A 22,801-nucleotide genomic window follows, 5' to 3' on the forward strand; every position below is an offset into this window, starting at 1 on the left:
GAGAGAAAGTGGCTCTTTGTCTCTTATTTGCCAGTCACGGTAAATGGCGGCTCTGATTAAGTTGCTCTAATTGGACTCTGCTTCAGATTCGGCGGGCGAACAATGGGCCACTTTGATGAATGGGTCGTGTTGCGGTTTGTGTCGTTGTTTCTTCTGAAAGAAATCGTTATGCCATTAGCGACGAATCACATGCCAAGAGCCGCGGATACAAAGAACTTTAATCTTTAAGTCAAAGAAGGAACAAAACAAATGGCCTAAAATCTCTCAGACTACATAAACCTTAAAAACTGAAGTGTTAGGAAGCTTTAGACGGATGTAACAAGCTTTTAAAACACATCTGTGTGAGGTGCTTCAAGGACTTGAGATGTGATGTGCTCCTAGTCTTTAACCTGTACGCTCTGATTTCATTTCTCTATATATATTTTTCGTTTGCATGAGCAGAAAGACAGAATGTCCCGGTTTGGAGACCAGAGGGGCTGCAACTGCTCCAACACTCAACACACAGATGGTGTCTTTACGTAACGGACGCATTCATTACATCCACATCATTTCTCAGATGAAGATCGGCTCACCCCTCAGTTAAGCAGTGACAAGCAACATTAATGCGTACATGTCAAAAGTATCTTAAGGTCACCAACTGAGTTGAAAACAAACTGTTTCTTTGCAAAGGCAGCGTCTTTGATGCGACATTTGAACAGCCAGACGTTACCATCTTTTTAGAAGGTGAATAAAATCTCCAGCCTCATTAAAGGGATTAAAGATTCAGTGAAATGATCCTGCAGGACGTCAATCAATAGAGCAACAGTGATGAAAAAAAGACTCATTAGTGGGACGAGGCGATGCTGAGAGGTTTTAAAAGATGCCAATCCTGTTCTGATACTGTATTAAGTTATTGATTATATCGTGTCCTGCACAGAACTTACAGCTGTATGAAGCACACGGCCAGAGATTATTGAGACATTGTCATATTCTGCTAATCCCCTTGTAAAAAGAAAATAAATAATATACTTAAAAGAATTGACAGTACTTAAGTGCAAACTGAATGTAATGTTTTAACACGTCATTGCATGTTATTTACAATTAAATGAAAATATATCATAGCTTAAATTCATGTTAAAGGGATTAACCCAAAAATTAAATCTGTCATCATTTACTCAGCCTCAAGTTGTTTGAAACCTGTATGATTTTTTTTCTGCCTAACACACAAGAAGATATTTAGAAGAATATGGGTAACCAAACAGTTGATGGGTGCCGTTGACTTCTATAGTGACTTCTATTTTTCCATACTATGGAAGTCAATTTGGTTTCCCATATTCTTAAAAGTATCTTCTTTTGCGTTCAGCATAAGCAATAACAAGTCATAACGATCCAAAGATTCAGTCAATTACCAAAGGACAAAATCCCCTTCTACATTTCTTCTTGTTTGAGAAACGTTTTGCTCATAATGCGGCACAATATGAAAGAAAAGACTTCCGCAACTTCTGTTTCATGCCCATTTTAAGCACACTTCTTTTTCACAAGGTAATACATGCTATCATTAGCAAGAATGCTACATTGTCCTCATTACCACTAAACATTTAGGATTTAATTCCAGATTTAAAGTCCTAGAAACCCCTGCTGGAAAAGCTTAAGCTGGTCGCTGTGTTTTAGAAACATATTAGCTGGTCTATGGTCATGAGCTGCTGCAAACTAGCAGACCGACTGCCATGTTCCCGAACACAGCTAATAGCTTACGCTGGATTTACTAGAAGGTGAAAACGAGAATGAAAGAAATTCAGAGAGAAAATCATTGAGATGTAGTCTCTGTGTGAATACTGAGAGAGTCTTAACCCTATCAGCAAAAAGAGCAAATGCTTCCCAGAGACCGTTTAAGAGAGGAACATGATTAATATTACATGTGCGCTGAAATACACAGCTTACATGCAAACACACACACATTTAGAGAGGAAGAGAGCAGGCGGGGGAAGAGAGTGACAGACAGACGCCTAGAGAGATTGATGGCTATATTCAAATGAAGTCAGAGAACTGACAGGAACCCAATGGAGCGAGACACAGTCTGATGTGAGCCAGTCCGCCACAACCACACTTACACTTAAAACTACACACACTTTACACCACATGCATGGTGTGTGTGCTCTAATTCCCAACACCAAACACAACCACAAACAGCCTAGAATGCCTTTGGGATCAATAAATGCAATCGACACTCCTTCACCTCTTCACACGAGCACAAAACAGGAAGTCACACAGAACCAACCGGCAGAACAAATTAAGCAATGAAAAATCACTCGCTTTCCCATGAGAAGCACATTTATTGCCGTTTCACTAAAGCCAGACAAAGCTGAAGTCGTCTTACCTAGTTTCGGGAGGGAATATTTGACTTTGAAGTAATCCTGGTAAAACTGCAGGAGTCTCTTGGTGATGTGCAGAGCGTAGTCTCCCGATCCGCTCTGGATGGCGTCAGGCCTGGCGTACAGCCGAATCTACATCAACACAACATCGAAGAGAGGAAGAACAAAAGTCAAATTGTGTCAGGTGCTGAATGTACTCTTGTACGGCTCTGGGTTTAGTCCTAACCTGAATTCCCTCAAGGATAACTTGAAAGAGTAATCCTTGGTGAAAATATCTGCCAAATGCCTTCATCTGACGTGAAATGCACCCCTAAAAAGTGTGTGAGGCATTAGAAGGTATTACTGTCACCTAATCCACGTGTAAAAACCCTTTTATTTTCTTTAGATAGCAGGCAGATGAGCTCATATTCAGTTTTTTTAATTAAAACATTTGCAACAAAGAATGAATCTACCCATAATACCCTGAAGAGAGATCCAACCATTATAAACTTTTGCATATTGAAGAACAGTCATATAATGCATTGAGAATGACATAATAAGCTGACAAAATTAACTTTTAATACATAGTTTTTATTTATAATGAACATTTTGTATCTTTTTTTTCCTGATTTGAGTAATTTGCAGTGCTTTATGGGATGAGTAGTTAATTCACTCATAAAATAAGCAGTCTTGTTCCTTCCAGTTTTCATGAACTTGTTTTGTTTAAATCAAAGTTTGTAATTGTGTGATTCATCTTAGAGCTTTGATACATGGCTTAATCTTTTATCTTTTAATTTGTCTAAAATTCTTATTGATCGTTCTATTTGAGTTATGGCTTAAATTAGTCGTTTACATTTTCACAAACCATCATGTTATAGACTAGCTGATGAAAAACTCCTCCAATGTAAACATCTTTGCTTATTTACATCAATTTTAAAACTGTAGTTTATTAAAATACCATTTTAGACATTTATCTTGGGAAAGAAATTAGATTTCCAGGAAAAAGCAAAGATAAAACATTTGCACTATTGCACTATTGCAAGATCCTTTATTCTGTATTTACGATTATATGTGTGTGAGAAAGAGAGAGAGAGGGGGATGAGAACAAGTGTGAAAGAGAAAGTGTGTGAGGTGTGGCTCTGTGGGAAATGTATTCTCACAGTAAAAATTATCCTGGTCTCTTTTAGCCGAAGGCTGATGCACGGCACAGCTTTCTGAACGGGCATCCATCCAGTCAGAATGAATGTCGTCCTACACTAACAGAGTTACCGTGCAAAACAAGCCTTTGTTTCAGAGCCTGGCAGCAATGCACATTGAATTATGTGTTGTTTACATCACATGTTGCTACAGTATCGATCAGCTCTATGTCTGATATAAAGATGAATGGACGGCACTTAGGGCTGTGGAAATGATTCAAAGCTCAATCAAATCAATGTGATTTTAAATCAACCTGTAATTAGACAAAAGTGCTCAAGTTGACAATCAAGAGAAGCTTCATTGATCAGCCGTTGTGGAGATTGTTCAGTCTGACTCCAGTGCTGCTGACAGCTTCATTTGTTTGGTTTGTTTGGTTTTGTTGAAGGAAGCTTGACTGAGACTTAAATGGGGTTAATTGAACTTTAATAGAGAGTCTCTCAATGAGCGGCTGCTCAACATTGATCCACTAACAAGCTCTTCCCGATGAAAAGATGAAGCTTTAGTTAACACACTGAGGAGATGACATGGAGCACATGACCTGATATTAATAACCGGTTGAGTTATTTACATATCTATATGTGAGAGAAACTTCAGGAACTTCCCAAATTCATTCGTATAGAAGTGTAAACTCTGCCATAAAAACTGTACAATGTGTGAAATGTATCTTCTAATTTTATATAATATGATTCCCTGTTAGAAAGTCCATCTAGTCACCAGCTTCAGTTGTTTAGACCAGTTTGACTGGTTTAACAGCCTGACAGCACGAAACCAGCATAAATCAGAATGGACATTCATGCTGCTATAAGCTGGTGTTTAGCTCAAACCCACATAGACGTTTGAAGGCATTTGTATTCTACTGCTAAAACCATAATTTTGTCCATTAAACATGCTTTTCTGATCAGGCTGATTAATTTCATGAATATGTAATGAGAATATTTAGTATGGTGGTGTTGAATATTGATTAGGTGTTACAAGAACATTTGTCATTTTAATGATAAAATAAATAAAAACTGACTGACACTAAACCAGTGCATTTAATAACGGCTGATACCGTGTTATGAATGAAATGTGCTGCTTTAAGACAATTAAATAACCAGTTTCTCGTATTTTAGCATTTTATAACTAATATAAGACACGCATTTGTTTTTGTATTAGATACATATACATGATAGAGAGAGTCCAGTGGTCAATGCAGGTGAAACAAAAGTCACATTCACCAGAACAGATGCCTTTATAAAACTGCAGCGCTATAAGGATTGATTGATTGATTGATTGATTGATTGATTGATTGATTGATTGATTGATTGATTGATTGATTGATTGATTGATTGATTGATTGATTGATTGATTGATTGAGCTGTATTATTATGGTAGATAGTCCGATTTTATTTCTCAAGACAGATTCAATCTTATGCATCATTACTCCTGTAAACATGCACATCAGTATGCTAGCTGTTTGGGAGAGATGAGTCGCTCTTTTCCAGATGTTGTAACCGTATAACTGCATCAATAACTGTATAGACTATAGACATAAATTCATGGTTGTATACAGTTGAAATTCACCACCACCATCTAGAGCCTTAAAACCCATAATGCATAATGCAATTGCTGGCGGGTGTGCCGTGATCTTTACACGTGTGTGTGGTAGATCAGTGTTTCCCCATAAACCCAGAGTAATAACTCCACTCTCCTCCCCAACTTTCCTCTCCCACGATCTTTCCTCTCGCTCCGCACAGCCGAATCTGTGTGATGAATGGAGCGAGGGGGCGACCCTGCCGCTTTAATGTGATTGATGGGGACGCTAGCGTGCGGCTAACCGCTACAAGCCACAGTGTGGGTATAAATGCCCCAGATAGAAGCACACACTGCAGTCAGAGATGATTTGATATAAAGGAGAGCGCGGTCATGCTGAAGGAGATCGATTAATTACACTAATATGAGGAGGAGGCCGGCCAAGGGCAACAGCAGGAGCCGCTGAGGAAGCGTCAGGAAGTGTCTAATATGACAACAGGACTCTTACTGAACGTGATAGCAGTAACAGAGTCTCTCTAATGGCAGACAGATGAAGCGGACTAGAATGTGGGATTCAGAGTTAAAAAAAGAACATTCAAGTGCATGTGATGAAAGTGATACAACATCACATCAAACATGTTCCTGTATTTTATATAAAACCTGGAAGAGTTTGTCATGAACACAATCCTGGACATGAGTATAAGTGGACACCAGTTGCACACATGACTGTTACCCTTTTAATAAACACGCATATGGCTTTGTGGACACTGGACTAATGTTAGTGGAGACAAACTTTTCCATTATCCACTGTGTAACCATTAGACCTCGCTTGAGGTCTAAAAGAGGAAAAGAGCGACTCATCTCTCCCAAACAGCTAGATACCTCGCTTGATAGTAACGTACTGTAAAATAAAAATATCGACTGTGAGCAAGATAATAGCTCTGTTTCAAAACTTGCTTTCTTGGCAGCTTCTGGGAGAATCCCGACTGAGATGAAACCTCACAGGTCACAGATTTGGAAAACTGCATAAATAGCAGCTACATTAAATACATAATAACACTGTACAGTGTACACATGAGACTCGATTAACAATTCATTTTAATTGACTTTGACGTTAGTCTGTTGCTAACCTAATGAATCAATACTCTAATGAACTTAATGAACATAGCAGTAGCACACACAAATATTGGGTAAAGTAGTACATTTTTAATTAAAATAAACTATGTTAGCCATAATTTTCAGTATTTAATGATATATATATTCACCACCTTTCGGGGTCTGTATTTATTATTTTTTTCTAAGAATTATCTTATGCTCACCAAGTCTGCATTTATTTGATCAAAACAATAACATTTTCAATCAATATTGTGAACTGTTTTCTATTTAAATTTAAAAATATAATTTGTGATGCAAAGCTGAAGTTACTCAGTCTTCAGTGTCACATGATCCTTCAGAAATCATTCTAATATGATGATTTGGTGCTCAAGAAACATTTCTTATTATTATCAATGTTGAAAACTGTTCTGCTACTTAATGTTTTTGTGACGCTGTGATAATTTTTTTTATTTCAAGATTTTTTGATGAATAGAAAGTTCAAAAACAACAGATTTATTTGAAATATAAATCATTTGTAACATTATAAATGTCTTTACTGTCACTCTTGATCAACTTTTGATCAATCAAGTGTGTATTCTGTAAGTATACATTGATTTCTCTCGGCTCATTTGCCATTTTGGATTGACTTTATTACTGAGCTCAGTGCAATGCATTCTGGGATTGCCTTCATTTTAAAGCATACATGAGGTGCTGTCTTAGAATTTGGCAAATGAAGCAGAAAACCTTCTGAACAGCCTTCATGTCAGAAGCACATCTGTGATGCTTTAAAATGCTGCTCTCTAGGTTTTAGAAATCTCTGTATAATGTTTGTAACTTTGAGTTTTGGGTCTGAAAGCGCGACTCACCACGACTCCGTTGTCTGTAACTGCTTCTCTGTAGGTGAAGTTGCACACGGCCCAGGCCAGGTAGTACGTGGACATGCGGGGCGTCCTGGAGAAATGGTTGGTCACCCATCCGTCCTCCTCAGACGTTGAAGACTCCACTGGCATGTTGGACAGAGACTGATACGAGCTCTCGTGTTTCAGACTCACTCTGAATGTGGCTTTATAGATGGGCTCGTCGAAACACGGGAAGGCCTTTCTAGCGTGAGTCGGGGAGAACTGCGTCACCGCAAGAAACCTGCAGAATAAGAACGTCAGAGAGGTAAGAGGAAAGAAAACTGCTGAATTATATGTGACCCAGTCATAAATTGCACGGAAATCACAAAACCTGTCACAAGTCGCACGGGTATATTTGTGGCAATAGCCAACAATACATTGTATCGGTCAAAATTATCGATTTTTCTTTTATGCCAAAAATAGTTAGGATATTAAGTAAAGATCATGTTCCATGAAGATATTTTCCTACCGTAAATATATAAAATGTTTATTTTTGTGAGTGAATGTAGCACAATCGCGAACATAAATGGACAACTTTAAAGATTATTTTCTCAATGTTTAGATTTTTTTGCACCCTCAGATTCCAGAATTTAAAATAGTTGTATCTCGGCCAAATATTGTCCTATCCTAACAAACCATACATCAATGGAAAGAATATTTATTCAGCCTTCAGATTATGTATAAATCTCAATTTAAAAAAAAATGACCCATGTGACTGGTTTTGTGGTCCAGGGTCACACATATGCTATTTAACTATCCAGGAGGCAAAAGTGGAAAGTCATTTGATCATAATTTCATTAAATTGGTTGTCACATGACTTTCCTGAATGCAAATTAGCTCTGTCTGCCATCCCTGTTCATATCGCTGTGCATTTATGTTCAACTAATGAAATTTCTGGAGTGAAGACTGTTAGAGATTTTTAACCACAGCAACTAAATCACATCAAATGCCAACATAACATACGAGATACACAGAAATTATATATCTGATATCTGCATGTCACAGCTGTAAACAATAAACACATCTGTGACGGCACAATGTCAACGAATTGACAGCCTGAACCAATTTAGATGGCAAGAAAATAATAAAAAGCTGTCAAATTGTTCTTACATGTATTTTGAACAGAAGCGTCAATAATCTACACACAGACACATTTAGGACATCAGAACTGAGTCTGAGTATCAAAGTAAAGAATCTAGAAAGCAGGAAAAGCGAAAAGAAAGAGTGATCTGCATTCCAGACATCTGCATTAACGGATATTAAAGCTCGTATCAAACCTCACAGGGAGGAATTTTCCTTCATGACCATCAGATGGGGGAGGAGGGGTGTTCTGCTCGCCCCTGCATTTCTGTCACAACTTTTTACTCTCATTAGCAGCCATTCATGCAGAAGCGATCTATATTGAGTCTATAATGTCCCATCTGTGTGCCTCCTCTTCATTTCATTCACACTTTATAGATGCTAGTACCATATAAACATCTTTACACTGTTTAAAGATCACAGGAGGCGATAGACAACTAACAGACACACAGGAGGAGATTCTACAGGGATGTTAGTGAAAATCCCTGCAGTGAAACACATGGAGGTGTTTGAGTTTGTTGGAGATGTTTTACACATGCGCATCATGACATCGCCAACTGTTGAATCTGAAAAGAGGATCAGTTCAGATCAGAACAACACTCCTGCGCCCACGTCTATCTACATCAACACAAGTGTTTCCTCAATCCAGCGAGATCCCGCTGTTCAGTGTTCATGAATATACGAGCAGCCAGCAGGAGCTGATTACACTAAACTGAAGGATCTTCACAGCCTGTGGAGCTGAACAACATCAACATACACTGAGTTGATCTCAAAGATGCTCTTCAACGGATATTACGATATCAAGACCTCACAATAAAGTTTAAGTAAAAGAAAGAATCGCCCTGAGCCTTTAGCATGCTGAGTTTTACAGCCGTTATTGAAAAGACAAGGGGGGAACTGGTGGACAGACAGAAGGGTTATGAAGTGTGTCCATGAAAGCGAACCCTTCAGGGTAAAACAAGGCTTAAACATGTCTTAAATACAGGAAAACCTGCGGCAAAGATTCAGACTTGAGCCATTTTTTCCCTCAGAGGACAAAGAGTCAGAAGCCGGAAAACAAGAGCAAGAAGTTGATATTTAGTGAAATCACTGCGAATATGAGGCTGTAAAACTGAGTCAACACACACATGAGCTTCTGATAGTCAACTGTGCATCTTGATGAGTTATATAAGATTATAACTACTGATATTAAGATTTCAAAACATAAAAATGGGTTGTTTAAACAGGAGCACATATGAACTGAACACTTGAATTGTCTAATATATTATGGATTATCTGTTTATATATTGATTATATCAATATACTGTTTATAAATGAATGCATGCATAAATAGTTTATATTTGAAGGTTATTTTTGATGTAAATCTAACTGTGGGTTTAGGAAGGTTTATCACTGTGCTGGAAAACTTCCCATGATTATAAGCGAGTCTCAGTGTGTGACAGTAAATGAGTCATTGAGTGAAGCGTCAGACACAGCTGTGACTTCAGTTCCCAGAGGTTTAACTAGTGTTCAGATCTGTGTGACCTCTGACCTCCCTGAACACTGAGGAACAGTTACTGTCTGAGACCGAGGCGTATAATGACATACACATAATAATGTTTGATTAAGTGTTACAGGTGACCTGCCTAAACGTAACTATAACCTGAATGTAAAGCTGTTAATGTTATGAATGAAGAACCAGAGATTATATCTCGTTTCTTTTGACATATGCTGTAATATTTGGAAGGCAGCTGCAACTTGGCATGTTGGGTTTTTAAAACGTATTACATCCATGATGTACTTGACACTTTACTGACCATCATCTGCACGTCATATGTCACTGTATACAGAACAACAAAAATTAAGACAACCTCAACAAAAATACAATAGTTTTTGGCAATGCTATTAGCCTCCATTTATATAAGAACATCTCATGTTCATTTATTATGGTTTTGAAGTATAGTGAACATTACTATTGAAACTATTATAGTTTGATGTAATCCTTTGTAAATACTATTTATAGGAGAATAAATTACAGGATATTATTAGGAGACCATTACAAAATAGGGCTTTGTATTGCGTCTACTTACTGTATGTTTATATGTATCATAACACAGTTTGCATACATCAATACCACTGACACATGAATCTCCAACTGGATATACAGTATATAAGAATGATTATTCATAACACAGTTAATAGTTACTGCGGTAAAGCTGTAGTAAATTGGGGACAGTAACATTACAGCTTCTGAAGAATGATATCCTATTTATTATAGTTTTACAGTAAAATTAGTCCTAGTAACTATGGTATTTTGGTTACCATGGTAAATTTCTGTAAGAGCAAATAATTAGCCAAACAAAAAGCTTAATTTTGCATATAATCTTAACACACCATAGTTCCCATGGTCAGGGCCGTCACTAGTGAAGATGGTAGGGGCCCCCGGCTTTAGGGGGGCACCAGATTTCGGCCGGGGCTCCGGATACCCCCAGCTACGGCCCTACCCATGGCAACAGCAGGACATTATATCAACACCTGATCAACATATGAGAGACTTTTTTTGAGACGGACACTGAATTTTACCTTCTTTCTCCATTCAGCACATACGAGCTGCGGAAGAAGCCCAAGAGCTCGTGCTCGGTGTGCGCGTGAAAGGTGATGTTGATCTTGTATGTTCTGAGGGGCTTCATCTCTCTGTGCAGCGCGATCACAAACACCTGCTTGGGCTGATAGTGGAAGCGGCGCTGGATCCTCATGACGCCCGCTTTCTTACTGTCCGAAAACACCAGCACTTTCTCCACCTCCAGCCGGTCCGTGTGCAGCACGATCAACTTCGTGGAGTTGACGCATTCAAACTCGATGTTCACCTCGCCGGAGAAGCTGAAGTTCTCCATGTTCACGGACAGTCGGAGGTCGTAGTGTCGCGGGCGCAGGGTGGCCGGTAAGCGCAGGTGTCTCCAGGGCTGCTGGCCGTCCTCTGTGTGACTGATGTTCCCGTCCCGGGACTGTTTCCACTTACTGTTGCTGGAGCCGTTCGCGGCCAGAGCCCCGCTGCTCTCCGCGGCGCATCTCTCGAAGCTGACGCTCAGCGTGATGGCGATGGCCGTGACGATGATGAGGGTGAGGATGGAGATGGCGAAGCCCAACACCAGCCTCTTGTGAACAGTGATGTGCTGTTCGGTCGTCCGGGGCCGGACCACCACGCTGTCGGCCCACTGATCGGACAGAGCCCGTCCGTTCCTCATGCTCGCGTCCTCGATCCCCATTATATGACGAACCTGATGTGTGTTATATTCATCATCAGCTTCCGTTCATGCGGTGCCGCTTCAAACTGCGAGCGAGAAATGAGGAAAAGATCCCGCGAAACACGCAGAACGCAGAAAAACTGCGGGTCGATGATCTCGAGATTTCTGTGAATCAGAAGTTCGTCCGGTCAGATGCTGGAGCTCATCGAGTCCTTTCGCACATCCATTTCTCCTCTGACTTCAGTCTGATGTGGATGAAGGTCCAGCACCTGCTTCCTGATCAGTGTTGTGAAACTCTCTTCTCTCTGTTCATTTCTCCTGCCTCCATCATCATCATCATTCTCTCGCTCTCTGATGCATCATCCCCTCTTTCAGCCAGTGGGCTGTGCTCTCTCTCTCTCTCTCTCTCTCTCTCTCTCTCTCTCTCTCTCTCTCTCTCTCTCTCTCTCTCTCTCTCTCTCTCTCCCTCCCTCTCTACATCTAATGTTCAGCTAAACCACATTTAATTAAACAGTGAAATATTCAGACAGGCTGATGTTACTCTCTCCTCTTTCACACATTTAGAATTGCTGAGTTGCATGAATATTAAACAGAATAATGTAATTTAAAGATTAAATAAAAATTTGAGACATGCATTTGAGACATGTACATGTCAAACTTTTACAGCAGCGCTATGACAGTATTTTCAACAGTGTTTATTACACATCGCACAAATACATTAGATCATGTCTGTTGTGTACTTTCACAACAAAAGCGTGGAATGGAGGTGTGATTATTAATTCAATAAACTGTATTGAGATTGTGTGGGGCAGTCAAATGAGAGCAAATCTTACTTTTGAGTACTTATGTGTAATCAGTCATTTTGTGCAGTAGTGTGTTATATCAGTGTATGTGTAGCTGGGCAAGATTTAAGTTTTATAAAACCAAATAATGAAGCATATTCACAATGGGCGCTGCAACTGTAAACTGAAAGCCGCTGTCCACGGTGCTGAATCAAGCAGGAACCGGGTGCAATTTCAGCACCACTAGCGCCACTGAACGGAATTGAAAAAAAGTGTTGCATTTCAAACAAGTTTTCCTGAACACTCCCCCCGTCTGTCATTCATTGGTCGAAGAGATAGTCCCGGCCCAAACTCACACCATTGGTTGGCTGATTCCACTTTTCAGGAGGAATCAAACTACAAATGGCATACGTATAGTAGTTTCCGGATATCAAGATAACATCAATAAAATATTTGAACATTTATATATTTAAATATATTTAATTTAGACTATTTTAAATTACACACTTCAGCTTCAATTAGCTAATCCTGCATCAAATTGATTAAATGTAGATTAATATCTCCCATTCTTCCATAAATTATTCATAATACAGGTGTAATGAAGTACCAATGAGGTGATTTCTACAGAATTAAAAGACAAATACATAATATATACCATAAAATAATAACATTGAGGCATTCAGATTATCTTTCAATTTATTCAGTGTTGTTTTTAACCCATTTTTTGTTGTTTTATGATGTTTATCTTAGCATTTAACGTTTTCTTTTAGCAGTTTTGAGGTGCTAAAGCTTGTTATTATGCACACACAACTTTAACACAGAGCATCGGCCACTATGCAATAATTCCATAATACAGGTGACAAATACAACAACAAAAAAACTCAATTGATCGATCTACTGTATGTTATAAAGCCATTTTCAGATTTGTGTTTGACCTGAATGAATTTTGAGCTGACTTTTTTTAACCTTTTATCTTCTTTCCCAGGTATCAAGATGGCATCGTTCACAAGAGGAAATGCTTCTGCTGATGACAACGTGGTCTTTATGTTGCAAAGCAAGGGGCCAATTTTGCATGAGGACATCCACACTGGTCAATCTGTGCTTTCTGAAGGAGATCAACATGATCAGTGCATGTCAGTTTGTTGTCTGTGGTTCTGGAGCCACATAAAGACTGATGAGGAAGACACGGTTCCTCTCCATCATCTGTTGTGAATAATGTATTTTTCATTTACTATACATCTTACATTTTAAAAAAACGTACGTGAGTCACCCACAAACACCTCATACCACCTTAACTCCACCTTCACATCTCCCCTCCATCTTTTCCGCCACTCATTCCTCTCAGTACATCTGTCATTGTTTCATAAAGGAAGACCAGCGGCGGCTCTTTGAACGCAGCGACGGCTCCAAACACCAAATAACACCCTCAATTTGCAGCCGTTGGCATGGCTGGTTAAACAGCACGGCGAGAAGACAGCGGTGAGCGTGTGAAGAAACCCTTGAAGGAGCCGGGAGAGAGAAGACCAGGTGGAAAGATGATGAGGATAAAGTGAAAAATAAAACCGGGGGCTTCTAGTTCAAATGATTTTATTCACAATTGAAATTCTCCAAACTAGACTGGGCAGGAAATACATTTAGATTCCATCCGATCAAGATTCTCTTCGGCCCCTTCACCCCTATGGAATTTAAAACCTATTCTCATGAAATAATGATGGGATGTCCTCGAATGATTGTGAAATCTTTGGATCAAATGAAAATGGAGGAGCATTTAAAGAGAAAAATAAGCAATTTCAATGTGGCATCTGAACACAAAAGCCTGTGTCATGATGTGAAAATGTGTGTGAACCGTGAGCCTCCTGTTGGATGAAAACATAGAACACAAGATCAGTCTGGAGGGACTGTGATTTTGAATAGAAATGTCTGTAAAACATCCTTGAGTGCAGCTGTGACTGCCGCCACATAGAGGGTCATTTCAGAGGAGAAAGAAATGGAGCTTTGTGTGAAAGTTACTAAGCAGAGCAGAGACACATCGCCCCCTACAGTGTACAAGTAACATTAGCGCAATTGTCACAATCAACATTGGACAGAGATATACACAACACAGCTGGTCCATCGAAGTTCAATGTCCTTAATCTAAGCAATCTGGTGAAGTCTCTGAAACCTGTGGTATTCTTTAGTTATTCATCATCTCAGTGATCAGGCAGATGTTCTTGTCCAGTGGAACTTTTTACAAGCTTCTGTTTCATGTAATGAATGAGATATGAAATATGGCAGAATGTAATTTATAATGCCACACATTGCATTCTTAGCCTTGCTACAAGGGGCGCTATAGCGGACATTTGCATCAAGTCTTCTTCTTCTATGGTTTTCTATTTCAGGAAACGACTGTAATGGCAGAGCAATTGTGATAAGAATCTTGATGGCCAAGTTAAGGTTAGTAAAACTGTTCACATATTTATGTCTAAGTGAACAATGTGCCCTTCAAATCTGAAACATCAAGTTCCAAGTACATGAATGACCAAGCAAAGTCATATTTAAGAGTGGGAAACTCAGAATTGTAGATTATACACGAGTTGCCAAGTTAGGACATTGGAATGGGCGTGACGGGTTAAAAAATTGTGGAAACCCTGATCTATAATATAGATAATATCATAAAACTATTATAGTCTAGAGACCTAAAAAAGCAAGAAAAGCAGAAAGCAAGGCAATAAATGATTTAGCATTTTAATTTTACATGCTGTATTTTAATCATTTAAAGGCACTTTGTTTATAGACAACAAGAGTAAAGTTAATCACTCGCCCTTCATGTTTTGCTGTATGTAACAAAAAATATAGAAATATTTTTCATAATTTGTTCACAATATCATTATTTTGCTTTGTTTAGGCAACTTCCTTCTGTATCCGACTTGAAATGTCATGATAATGAGTGGCCGACTCTGAAGTACGAGCTTCCCAGGTGCACTTGAAGGTAGGATATACATCTCTTGTTGTTTAATGCCACAGTAATTGCATCTTTGGACAGGATTAGATGCATCCTGAAAATGTAACTGTGAGTGTTTGGCTAGAGGGAAGTTGATTCTGTCCAGGGAGGTGGTGATTTTTCTCATCATAAGTCTAGAATCCATCCCGTCAGCACTTTCAGTCACACACACACACACATTTGACACTCATTCATAATTCATACGTCAGTTGGATATGATATCGTATAAGCAGTAAGTATGACACAGTAAGACAGCAGGGAATTGGTATTTTTACCCTCTACTATGATACAACCTGACTGTGAGGCTGATGCAAATGCTTTTGTTCACCAGTAGATTGAAGTGCATCTGATTTAGAGACGTTTCCAGAGATATGAATGTGCCGAAATGTTCTTACATAATAACGGTGCTCAGAAGAACCACATGTTTTACCCTTTGGTTAAGTAGCTTTAAATGAAAAGCTTTTAGCAGTGATAGAACGGTGGAGAGAAATATGCCCGAGGATGAAGACGCTGTTTCTGTATCCGAATGTTAATGGCAGCTAACGTTACCCAGAAGCCCTCGGGTCTCCCATTGGTTATAAGGCAGCACCAAAGAGCCTCATCCAAACAAACGCATTGGCCGCGTCTGGTGTCCAGGGCAATAAGTTCGTCTGTTAAATGAACTGCTCGAACTGGGCTGAAAATGCAGTGGACTGGCACACGAGTCCCTGTAGTGAACACACACAACTCCAGCTTGAGGAAACAAATAATGCTGCATTTTAGGTCAGAATTGTGAAGTTTAAACAACATCTAGCTGTGAATGATGGATCATTGTAAATGGAAAAGTTTAATATTTTCACAGTTATGAAGTGATTTATTCTGAGCTCTAGCATTATTCATCATAATGCCAAGACATTTAAAAAATGGATCTCGGTTTAGTTTGACCTTGAATAAAGTTACATAAAGTTACAGTATATAAAAGTTTACAAAATATACAGAAAAACAGTCCTCTGATCGTACCAATTTACAGTGATGGTGTCAGATATGTTATTCTGTGATATATTTTGTAAATATCCAAAAAGACATGGTACATGTAAATAGATAAATAAATAAAAAACATAAATGTTACATAAAACTCCACAAATCATGGTGTTATCATATCTAAATTAAATCACAATAAATTAAATTGCATATATCAGGACTGAATAATCAATGTAGTTCGTTTGATAAACAAACAGTGACTCATCCATGGTATCAGCTCATTATAATAGAGGATGATAGACATTTCTATTATCAGCACATTTGATCATAAATAACTTAATCCTGTTTCAAAAAGAGGAAATGATTAATCTTTACTGGTGATATACGTGCTTCGCGACACATTAAACCCACGCCTGAATCTCTCCTGAGACGCTCGGCTCTTCTTTTACAGTGCAAACGCGGTTCCTCGTGACAGTCTGATGATTTATTGTCCATTCAGCAGCTTTTATCTCGTCATCTTGACAAACTCTCGTGATTTCCCTGGATCAAACTACGCTAAGAAATAAAGCAGCCAGACAGGTTGAAAATGAACAATTGTTTGGTCTCCAAGGGCTTTGAGTCCTGCTGTTTTTCAGACTGACATCCAGATGTGATTCGCACAGGCTTTGATGGGATGATGATTTACATGATCCCGCTGAGCGTCACATGAGGGAAATGATGAGAAAAGGGTCTTTCACACTGTTCACACTGACTCAACACTGTTAATGGAGGAACTTTGGAAAGAGCACATTGTCCCAGGTGTGTGTGTGGACCAGAATCTTGCACAATGTTCTTGTTTCCAGCCCCTCACAGAGTCATTTCAGCTCATCCTCATTAAATGAGCCATAAAACTTTATAGGTTCAAATGTCCTTTACACTTAACGAGCAAAGATTGATAATCCAACAACGTCCAAAATGTCTCCATTAATTTCTGTCCAAGAACCAATTTGATTATGCAAAACAAAAGTTTTGTTTTACCAAACTCCCATAGAGTCGCAGCAAACAGGGATGATCCGTAAATTGTTTGGGCTGAGTATTTTCCCGTCATTCTCTCCGCTGATTAATTACCTTGATTTTCTCCACTGGTTGCCAAGGCAACAGCAGCGTTCTGCACTCTCAGCGCTGTTTGGGCCGATGACAGTATGTAATTAAATATAAGCAGTTGCTATTAGGACTGGAGGATACACTGTAATTATAAGCCTTTGCTTGTTCCCTGTGGTTTACCAGGCTGCTGGGGAGGCGCTGTCACTCAGATGGCCGCCCAGACGCCCCCAAACATTGATACAGAGGTCCGTCTGTTCCGAGTGACTGTGGATGGTGATAGGAAACATTTTGGTGAAATTATAATGTTAACAGAAGCAGAGATTATCACAGACAGATACATAGATAGAAAGCTGTCAACAGTGTGCATGTGAATCAAAAAATGATACTGTGGCATTGGAATCTAGTTTTCCAGACTTTAACTTTTATCATATTTTAAGGGCGTTCACACTTAGCAGGTTTGGTTTACTATTTACGGCTTCTTTACACATTTTCACGAGTTCTCAGCTGGTTAAAAATATCATATGTACGCACACACAACGAGCCGCTTCGCTTTGCTTTGGATGTTCCGCAAAACGTACATAGTAAAAGCTGCTTATATGTTTTGTATCTTTAGGTTCGGTGTTAAAAATGACGTAATTAACCAGAAGGTGAAATTAGTCACCGAAGGTTTTCTCAGCTTTTATTGTAGAACATTTTCTCATAACCTCTTATATTTTAAAACCTATATCAAGCTCTTCTTCTATAGCACTGATGATTCATTAAGTTAACAAAACGCAGCATTTAAATCAATGAAAACAAATGACCAAAAATTTAAATATGAAGTAACACCTTTTTTTCGATAGTCCATTTGAGACATTCTACTAACTAATGTAACTTTGCAACTATGTCAACTAGCAGTCATTAGAGTATTAGTAATATCTGCTAACACTTCATTTTGATGCTCCCCAACAGATATTCTACTGACTATAAGTAAGTTTGCAACTACATGTCAACATATTCTACTAACCCGAACCCATCCAGCCTACTTACTAGGCCTACTCTAATGAGAGTTAGTTGACATGTAGTTGTAAATTAATGAGAGTAAGTTGACATGTATTGGAGTGTCTAAAGTCGACCATTGAAATAAAGTGTTACCCAAATCTCTTTTGCACTTTTATATGAATTTAAACATTTAAAAGAGCCCACACACACATATATGTGGAACACATAATTCACATAATTAATTAAATACATAAAATATATAAAAACTGATACTTTGTACCCATTTTTCTTAGCCTGGTCAAGCTTAAAAATGTGGAAAAGGATTCCGTTTAGGAAAGAAAAGGTGCGATTCAATCCTTTTGTATCCTGCTATCATCATCATGTTCTCTCCATGTTTCCATCTGTAAATCATTTCCTATACTCTTATCAAGGACGATATTTAATACAGGAAGTCAAGAGCTGAAATCAATTTCACAGAAACCTAGATGCCAGATGGGTATTGAACAAATACATGTGACTAAAGTGTGATATTGAGCCACATGTGCATGGAGACAATATTTTTTTCCTCTCTCAGTATTGCTATGATTTGTTTTTTTTTTGTTTTTTTGCTTTAAGGCGTCTCTCTCTTTCTGATAGTGCAGCATTATTATGAGAAGAAATGTTTTGAACTGAAACCAAAGAGCTTCTCTCTTAATTTCATGGCTTGTTTAGAGGGATGTATGTATGTCTTGTGTTTTATGTCTTATTATTCTCAAGGCAACTGCAAGATATGTGCAAATATTACGTCTGAAACCTTGTCACAAAAAGAATGGCTTTGAAAGAAGAAAAGACACAATCTGCAATTACTGCAACAAGCCTTTAATAAGACAACAAGAGTTATTTTAGCCTCGGATCATAATTCCTTGTAAAAAAATATTTCTTCAGTTTCAGATGATATCATTTAACAGACATTTAACACACAAAAACTGCAAGATATATTCATGTTACACAACCATTGATTAAAATGAGAAAAATCCTCCACAAAAAAAAAGCTGTTTCAAAGACATGACATGCATGTGTACAGAAATGAAAACTGTTAAATTATGCATGGATTTTTCCACGAATTTCAAAAGCAGTTCAACATGACAAGCAAATTCTGCTTCCGCCTCTGACAATAAGATGCCCATAGAGCTTCATACACTGTGTGCCATCTTAATGTGCCACATCAAGTCAAAGCACAAAGCCTCCGCCACCGGTCCTACGCAAATGTGTTTCTTTCAAATCCCCCCCGCTCGCTCCTGAGCTTCATTATTCTCCAAACATCATGAAAATACAGCGAGACCCTGTCAACAGATTCAAATGGATTCCTTTCCAGCATGTCTACATGAAACCTCATGCCATTATATCCTTCCAAGATTGACTTACAAACGCCAGTACGATGCCCAAGACACCCACAAGCACATTTCCACAGTGTTTGGAAGAGGTTTTTATAAAGTGGTGGAATGTGTTACATGTGCTCTTCTGCTTTAAAGCTGTATATAATAATGATAGAGGAGAAACCTTTGAATCCAGATGGAAAGATCATTTTATATAAGTACGCTGAGCTAAAAGAAGCGTCATGTTTGTGTTTTACCTGCTAACAACTGCAGAGATTCATATTTTTATATATTGCTGATATGTAGAGAGCAGAGTCTTTGAAGGCTGATATAATGCTGCTATATATAATACAATTGCTATTTATAATACAATATAATTACAGCAAATACACATTAAACAAAAAAACTTAATTTAAACTATTTTTTAATATTTATTTAAATTCACTAAAAATATTTGTGAACCGGAAATGAACACGATTGTAACTGTTAACTGCAAAACTACCTACAAAAGATAATCACAACAATGCCATAAAAATGACCTGGCTTATAGAAATATATCCGATATTGAATATTAATTTCTTCATCATAGTTTAGGGTTTCATTAAAGTCACGTTGATAATGAAGTTTAGATGTAATAACACAAATTATTCATTTTGAAAGTAAATTATTTGCCTTTTTTGATGTGACATGAAGCACAACAGCATCGATTCTGCAAGAGTAAAAGACGTCTGATTCTCATATGGGCGTATGGGAAAATGTGCTGAGCAATTTAAATTCTGACAGTCTGGTCAGGAAGAGAGGAGGCCAGAAACATTTTGAGCAGCTGAAACATGGGAAACTGAAGCGCCCGGGGCTTCTATCACTGGCCAGGATTGTGATGAGTTATTGAGTTTGGAGAAGAGATTTGAGTTTGTGCTGAGGTAAGCTTGGACTGACCGATACAAATAAAAAACATGGAAGCAATCCAATGCTCGATAATCCACCTCCTCCAAGACCCCTTCAGTGGCTTAGTGTGTTAACAAGACACCAAGATCCAACCGAAAAATGTCTACATCAAAGGAACCAGTTCAACATACAGACAATAAAGCAACAACTGACGGTGAACTTGATGTTATGATTGATTGACAGATCTAACTTCTCTTTATCGTCAGATCATCAATGAGTGACGCTTATTCATATAAAATGCAAATGAAAAGGAAACGTATTCATTTTGTTCGGCTGTAAAATACCGTAAAGCTCATGTGAAGCTTTTAATGTCTTTGTTTAGCCTCAGTCAACAACGTGAGGTTGTGAATGTGCTGAAAACATCTAAAACTTAAACCTGTTCATGGTAATCGTCTCCCATTGGGTTTGATGCAGGAAACTCAAGGTCAACAGACAAACTGAAGGAGCAAAACAATGTGTCTGCAGTGCCTGAGCAAACCTGTTATCGTCTCTGTGACACAAACTAAACACTTTCGTGATATTCGTCCCCGTTGACCTCGGACACCAAAACACAGAATCCCCTGCAGTTCCTCTCAGAGAAAATAGGCTTGCACCTTTGTCACGTTTAACTCCTCCACGCTTATTGTATGTGCCTGTGGCCTCCATCTATTCCTCTTCTTTCTCCTTGCTGTTTTTTCTTTCTTCATGTTTGTTTTATTGGGAGCTGGTTCCCATTAAATCTCTTGAACTCATTTTATATGTGTGTTTTCAAAGTGAATCTGAATATCTCCAGGCGCTGTGTGGGACTCGCTCGCATAAACCTCCTCACTCGCTCTTTAAATTCTCCCCGGCCGACTGGAGGATTTCCCAGACAGATTATCATTTTAATAGTCAAATCGATCCGCTGATGTCACGCCGTCGGTTGCTTTACATTTCCAAGTATATGCAACTATTTGCAGCTTGTCATCTGGGTCACAGCCTGATTCCGAGACTCCCCACACAAACCTGTGGAACCTCGAAGGCAAAAACTCTCGAGCGGTTCTTTACCGAAGCTTTTCTCCGCGCGTGTGTTCGAGTCACTCTGGATTTTCCCCAGTGAGCAGCGAAGCGCAGGGGTCCAGAGGAAACAGATAATAGATAAACCCTCCAGCTCTCAGTGAACACAGCTGCTAATCTCCACATTTGTATGTATGTGCTCTTCTCTATCACCGCAGCTCCTCTGAGGATGAAGATCTGGAGTGTCTCAGAGTGTCTCGCCCTTGAGCCGGAGCAGATATACTGTAGTAGACCAGCAAGTGACACAACATTTAGCTTCGACCTGATAAGAGAGATAAGCCTCTATGGGCCCTATCATAAGCCTCTTTGGGCCCTATCGCGACACAAGTGTTTTATTTGCTAGTTTCAGCCCGATGCAGTTATCATTTTCACGTCCTGTGTCACGTTGTTTAAATAGCAAATGCATTTGCGGCCATTTGTGCGCCCCTGGGTGTGCTGGTCTGAAAACGAGGTGTGTTCAGGCGCATTGTTGGCGCGTTGCTATTTTGAGGCAACAGAAATAGATTGCGATACGCAATACTTTTTTTTTTATGTAATTCAACTGGTTTTTAAAGGGAATGGGAGATGAAACTCTGATTGATCTATTACACGTTACACCCAAAACACAGTTGTTACTCATTAAGAGAATAGGCACAACCCTTTTAGACCATGCGCCGAGCGTGCCGACCATTTTTCTTGTCGTTAAACTATAAAAGTGGATTCGGACACGTCCTAAGTGCACTTGCGCCGTGTGCTTTATACCATGCGCTTGGATCATTAAAATAGGGCCCTATGTGTGTGTGGGTTTACAAACCCAAAAGGTTTTGTAAATTACATTTTTTTCGTAGACCGTGTTTTTTTCATTTACACAGCTTTAATGACTTGATCAGAGAACATCAAACAAGTATGCAACACCAATAAGTTTAAAGAGAAGGACAAGCTAATCATTCATTCACATCCACAAAAACAAATCGAATGTGGGATGTTTGAACAAAAGCAGGGACAGTATAAAACCTCAGCCTTGAAACTTTCCCCCACCTCAACTCCGTCCCCCAATCGAGGACGACTCTGCCTACTGAGGAATTTAAAACTTGAGCTTTTTATCCTGCCTTTAGGGTAAACATTTGAAGTCAACTTCGAGTTTAAATTCTAGTGGTTTCTGGAGGGTTTTTTCCCTTTTTCGGCATTAATATGACTGAATTGACACCCCAGGTGCGTCTTGGTAAAATTGTGCAGGACTTCTCAACATTACTTTATAGGTTTTGCACCAGCACTTCACAAACAATGAACAATGAAATGTGTAATTATTGAAAAAAACTTCACTTAGATTATTAATTGCTCGTCTCAGAGTAACTCCGCAGTCT

The 22,801-nt window shown here is 38.9% G+C and overlaps 1 protein-coding gene and 1 long non-coding RNA gene across 4 annotated transcripts in view; one reads left to right on the forward strand and one right to left on the reverse strand.

Moving 5' to 3' along the window:
- The window catches only part of LOC307003857, a 42,670-nt gene extending 35,512 nt beyond the window's left edge, over nucleotides 1-7,158 (forward strand). For both annotated transcript variants that reach the window (XR_013798849.1, XR_013798850.1), the window contains exon 6: nucleotides 7,035-7,158. This is a non-coding gene — a long non-coding RNA (uncharacterized lncRNA). The remainder of the gene's footprint in view (nucleotides 1-7,034) is intronic.
- Nucleotides 1-11,690, reverse strand: part of LOC307003855 (thyrotropin-releasing hormone-degrading ectoenzyme-like) — a 106,375-nt gene extending 94,685 nt beyond the window's left edge. For both annotated transcript variants that reach the window (XM_079622703.1, XM_079622702.1), the window contains exons 1-3: nucleotides 10,676-11,690; nucleotides 7,001-7,274; nucleotides 2,357-2,483 (exon numbers count right to left, since the gene is read on the reverse strand). In XM_079622703.1, coding sequence (XP_079478829.1) covers nucleotides 2,357-2,483; nucleotides 7,001-7,274; nucleotides 10,676-11,358 — 1,084 coding nt within the window. In that variant the 5' untranslated portion in view covers nucleotides 11,359-11,690. The remainder of the gene's footprint in view (nucleotides 1-2,356; nucleotides 2,484-7,000; nucleotides 7,275-10,675) is intronic.
- Between the last annotated feature and the right edge of the window lie 11,111 nt (nucleotides 11,691-22,801).

The sequence above is a fragment of the Phoxinus phoxinus genome (genome assembly GCF_949152265.1).
Source record: "Phoxinus phoxinus genome assembly, chromosome: 9".
Classification (NCBI taxonomy): domain Eukaryota; kingdom Metazoa; phylum Chordata; class Actinopteri; order Cypriniformes; family Leuciscidae; genus Phoxinus; species Phoxinus phoxinus.